The following is a 5,344-nucleotide window of genomic DNA, read 5'->3' as shown; positions in this document are numbered from 1 at the left end:
GTAATTGTATTGGTTCTCGTATCGGTTTGCTGCAGTCTAAAATTGGTTTGGTGCATATTTTGAAGAATCATTATGTCACCACCTGTGAAAAAACACCGTCCGAAATCACTTTCGATCCACTGTCCTTAACSTTAAGCCATAAGGAAGCTATTTACTTGAAATTTGTCAATGACAAACGCTATGAGCGCAATGCCAGGCTGTGAACGTTCAAAATCCAAACTAATTTCGAAAGGTATCGCTACATTTAAATATTTATATAACTCCTTTTTTTAATAAAAATTATTAAGAAAATTAAAAAGAAATTTGTTAATGATCTTTTGAAGGTAGGTTTGTGCCCAACACAATTCTCAGTCTGTTCTGGACCTTTGGTAACTCTCGAAAATGCTTTAATTTATATTTGGAGAACCTTTCCCAGGCAAAGATGAGTTTCAATATCTCATCTGGAAGTTCAAAAACAAAAAAAAAAAACTAATATAAAAATGGATATCACTCGGAAGTTGTAGACACTAAAATTACTATTTTTTATTGGCGTAGACATCGTCTTCACGGTTATAGCCGAGTTTATAACAGCGCCAGTTGTTCTTCTATATCTCTGCTTGGTATTCACCGCGCATATTCCTAATTCGCAAAGAACCATAAATGTTCCGCAGAACKTTTCTCTCGAAAACACGWAAAGTCGACTCATTAGATGTCATAAGATGTTATTATCATTCATACCTCTACGCCATATAGCTGGACGGGAATACATAATGAGTAACTTAYAGAGTTTGGCTTTTGTTCGTCGAGATAAGAGTTTACTTCTCAAGTCCGAACTGGCATCTGTTCTGCGTTGGATTTCGAGGCTCTCAAACCTCGTTTGKTATCGATCGGCTCGGAAAGGAGAACCTTCTCGACCCTGACGAAGCTTTGGGTATTGCTCAGCCGTATTAGTTTTTCGGGGATACCAAATTCARACATCGCGGCATAAAGGCTCCCTTTCATGCGCTCAAAAGCAGCTTTAAAATCGATGAAGAGGYCTTGTCAGTTGTTGATTTTCCAGGCCTAAAGCCACACTAGTTGGTGCAGATTGTGAGATCTTAACATGAATCACTTGAACGAAAGCTTGATACCGCTACTTTAAAAAAAAAAGTCGGACTAAAGTTCAAGGTTCTACTAGCTTTGAAAATTCAGCCCACTTTCTCTGCTAAGTAAGGATAGTTTTGTCTCATGTGAAAAAAATAGGATTAAATAAAACTCAAAACTTGGCATAACTAATCATACGTATATTCATAGTATTTTCTCTATCGATATGGGAGATTGAAGTTGGGAATAGCTCGAAAGTGATTTCTTTCGACAGAACTCTCAAACTATCCTCGTACCAATCTACGTTTCCTAACTCTTTTTTGAAGTAAACGTCACACGATAAATTTTGAAGTTTTTATTTTCATTGCTGCTAGCATAAGACCCCTTCGTGATCGCGTGTGTCATGCGGAGTGTCAATGTGAATTACAAATTTAAATTTTACAGTGAACATGCTTATTTAGTATGATAGAACTAAAACTAAAGGTCACGCGTCACAATAAAAATGAAAATGAAAATTAGAGAATCTTATAAATTACCCAAAACACGCAAAAGTGCTGTTGACCCAAGTCTAAAATTGCAAAATAAAAACATTTTCTTAAAAGCAAAATGTGTGTAGTTTACTAATCGATATTTGAGCTTGTGCGGTGATGCGTGCCCTTAAAATCGTACGACACCAAACAACTTTCACTCATTCGTGCGTTTCGCACGGTCAGCGCTGATCTTCGCAGATCTCTGCAACTAACGGGACACTCTATACGCTCACATAGCGGACTGCGCACAACATTCAGATAAATACCGCCTTCGGCCTGGATCATTACGAGTTCGCTTCTGCGATCCAACTGCATGGGAATCTTGGTGCGCTTACAAGTCGTCACTTTGTGGTTAAGTAGTAAATAGGTGAGTCCGATTTTGGTTTGTAGCATAGCGAAGCGTTCCTCAATACAAGCGTGCGTACCCAGTTCAAATGGCATATATGTACATAAGTGTAAGACGTCAACTACTTCTTGTAGTGTGGTGCAAAACGCGCTGGATCGAATTTRGTCGGCTCAGTGTAGTACTGTGAGGAGTGTTAGCAAAAGTAAGTGTATCTTATTAAAAATTATTTACCTTCGGACTTATATGCAGGCCATAAACTGGTATGTAAGCTGGCATACCCTGTGGCAAACGATATTTGTGAAGTAGTTCCAACGAGTAACCGTCATCCTCCATCGGCGCGGTGCATTGCCGATCGAGAGACGGTAGACGCAATCCCATTTGTTTAGTAGAGCGGCCACAGCTCTTTCTTACCATAATAAAGTAATAAAAGTAGGAAATTTTCGAACCACATGAGTTTTTGGTGCAGCATCCAACAAAGACTTTAGTTTTGACACTCGAAGCGCATCGTTTTATGACATCGAAAAGAAACGGAAGGATATGAGTGAACAATTTGATCCGACCGCGAGGAATTGAGTTGTATTGTTTGTGAGACGACAATAAATTTAAACAAATATCGAATTTATATTTGCAAAAATCTGATATAAAAGGAAATACTCTTCTTTGATTATGTTTATTTACTTCAATAAAGATTGCATTGATATCCTTCACGTAAGAAGAGATAGAGAACCCTTTTTGATGCTGCCAGAGAAGCTGTGGGCCGTACAATCCCATTAAGTTTCATGATTCATAAGTGTATTCTATGGACGTTAAGTGGGACTTGAAATGAGGTTTCTTAATATTTAATATATAAGACGTTTAAACTTTAAGTGTTAGGATAGTCTTGGGAGTCAACAGGACAATACAGAACAAAAATCAAGACTTATCGTAGTTATTTGAACATCGCTAACAGAGCATTTAGCAACACCGCATTGAATATTTCACGTTCTGCTTTAATTGATTTTTCAGAGCTCAACAAATGTCATGTCGGTCTACGGCTACGAACTGCTGATCACAATAGCGCTCATGTTTGTTACTATGACCTTAATACAACTTTGGTTTCAACGCCGTTACAGTTATTGGCATCGTCGTAAAATACCATATCTCGAGCCCACACCGCTTTTGGGAAATTTAAAATCACTACTATTGTTACGTACTTCTTTCGGTGACTACTTTCGCGGGCTCTACGAAGAGCCAAACTTCCAATCGGCACCATTTTTCGGTTTCTTTATACTACACACGCCCGCACTGCTTATACGCGAACCGCAATTGATCGAACAGTTACTCACAAAACAGTTTATTAGTTTTCGCAATCGCTATGAGGCTGCCGATCTACATAGTGATCCCATGGGCGCTTTAACGCTACCTTTGGCCAAATATGCGATATGGCGCAAGAGTCGACGCGAGATTTCGAAACTTTTCACTAGTGGACATATCAAAAGTGTAATGTATCCAAAACTGATTACCTACGCCGAACTATTAGATGTATATATCACACGTAAGATAAAAAAACAAGAAGCGTCCGAACACAGTGTCGGGGTCGCTGCCGTCATTGAGGTGAAAGAAATGTGTGCACTCTACACAACAGACCTCACAGCTGCGCTATTGTATARCATCGATGCGGCAGGTCTACGCAATGATGGCTGCGAGATGCGCACACAGTGCGAAGATCTCTTCCAACCCAGTTTGCGTAAGATTATCGATTTCTTTGCAATATTCTTTCTACCGAAATGGGTGCATACGCTTAAATCGAAAGTTTTCACACGCAAATACGCCGACTATTTACGCCGTTTAGTGGAGGAACGCTTGAAAGTGAACAAGCATAAGCCGGATGGCGGCGACCTTATCGATTTGTTGTTGAACATGCAACAGCATCTSAGCGATTCAGAACCTTACGGTGCTTGGCTGTGTCATCCGGACTTTATCGCCGCACAAGTGGGTATTTTTCTATTGGCGGGCTTTGAGACGTCCTCTTCATTGATCGCGCTCATCTTATACGAATTGGCAAAGCAACCGGCAATTCAGCGTAAATTAAAAGCCGAAATAGCTACAAGTTTTCGAGTTCCATCTAATGGAGGTGTAAGTTACAAACAGTTATTGCATATGCCGTACATGCATATGGTGGTCGCCGAAGGATTACGTCTCTATCCGACAGCACCCTTTATTAATCGTGAGTGTTTGCCGAATGGCGAGCAGCAGACGTTGTGGTTTGACAAAGGAAAGAAGTATTTGCGCATACCCAGAGATGTGCCGGCCTATATTTCCATTTTGGGCTTACATAGTGATCCAAAGGTAAGATTTGTATAAATTCAACTATAAAAGTTCTGCAAAACTCAAAATACGGTAAAAAACTTTTTCTATAATATATAATATATATGAATGTGTACACGTTTCCGTACGTATATTAGAATTTGAAACCGAATATTCTCATAACTTAAAGTATTTATTGCTCCAGAAACATAATTTGCACGTTGGAGTTTAGTCGCAATAATTCTTCTTATATTTTTTCTAGTTCTGGCCCAATCCACAACTTTACGACCCACAAAGATTTTCCCAAGAGAAACTGCACAACATCAAACCAATGACTTATTTACCATTCGGCGCCGGACCACATGGTTGTATTGGCAGTCGGCTTGGTATGCTGCAAGTCAAGCTCGGTTTACTCTATATCTTAAAGCGGCATCGTGTGGAAGTGTGTGCGAAAACAACGAAAGAAATTCGGTTTGATCCGAAGAGATTTATGCTAGAAGCAAAAGGTGGACTATACTTGATGTTTGTTCAAGATGAGTAAAATGCTCTATTTTCTAATATTTAAAGACTAGGAAAATTTATAAAGGCTTAGAGGTGAGATTGCCACCCATTTACCACTATTTTAATAAAAAGATAAAATGTTATTGAAATATGTCAATTTAAGAATTCTTGCCACTAGTTAAAACTACAGGCAACTTGACGCTAATATTCTACTATCATGGCTTCTTAGCGAAGAACAAGTTATCCGAACTCAACGAATCGGGATGTGGAGCTAAAGAAATAATTAAAATCCATAATCAAAATTTTTTTTAATCAACTCCAGATCGTGAATCGGCTGTGAGGGTTTATTAAATATATAAAGAATGATCCAATTAAAGAGAAAACACAGAAGCTTAAAATTTCAAGTTGGGAATGTTTATTATCAATACATTTTTTAGCATTTCATTTTTGAAGAATATCTCTTTCAAATGTTAGCCGCGGCTACGTCTCGGATGGTTCATCCGTTGAGTCCCATTTTAGATAACTTGTTCGAGCATTTCCACTGCCGCACGAAACGTGTGATGTTTTGTTCCTTGGCCAAAACCGACTTTACTTTTTTTAGACTTTACATATGTATGTA

General features: G+C 38.7%; 1 protein-coding gene across 1 annotated transcript; it reads left to right on the top strand.

Annotated features, from left to right (window-relative positions):
• The first annotated feature begins 1,768 nt into the window (after positions 1–1,768).
• LOC108966569 (probable cytochrome P450 6t3) lies at positions 1,769–4,988 on the top strand. The gene is made up of 3 exons (XM_018929557.1): positions 1,769–1,959; positions 2,944–4,266; positions 4,487–4,988. The coding sequence occupies exons 2-3, from the start codon at positions 2,959–2,961 to the stop codon at positions 4,763–4,765; spliced, it is 1,587 nt and encodes a 528-aa protein (XP_018785102.1). The 5' UTR covers positions 1,769–1,959; positions 2,944–2,958; the 3' UTR covers positions 4,766–4,988.
• Positions 4,989–5,344: the final 356 nt, after the last annotated feature.

Source organism: Bactrocera latifrons, unplaced genomic scaffold (genome assembly GCF_001853355.1).
Source record: "Bactrocera latifrons isolate USDA-ARS-PBARC rearing strain unplaced genomic scaffold, ASM185335v1 scaffold_164, whole genome shotgun sequence".
Classification (NCBI taxonomy): domain Eukaryota; kingdom Metazoa; phylum Arthropoda; class Insecta; order Diptera; family Tephritidae; genus Bactrocera; species Bactrocera latifrons.
This window is presented reverse-complemented; position numbering and strand designations above follow the sequence as displayed.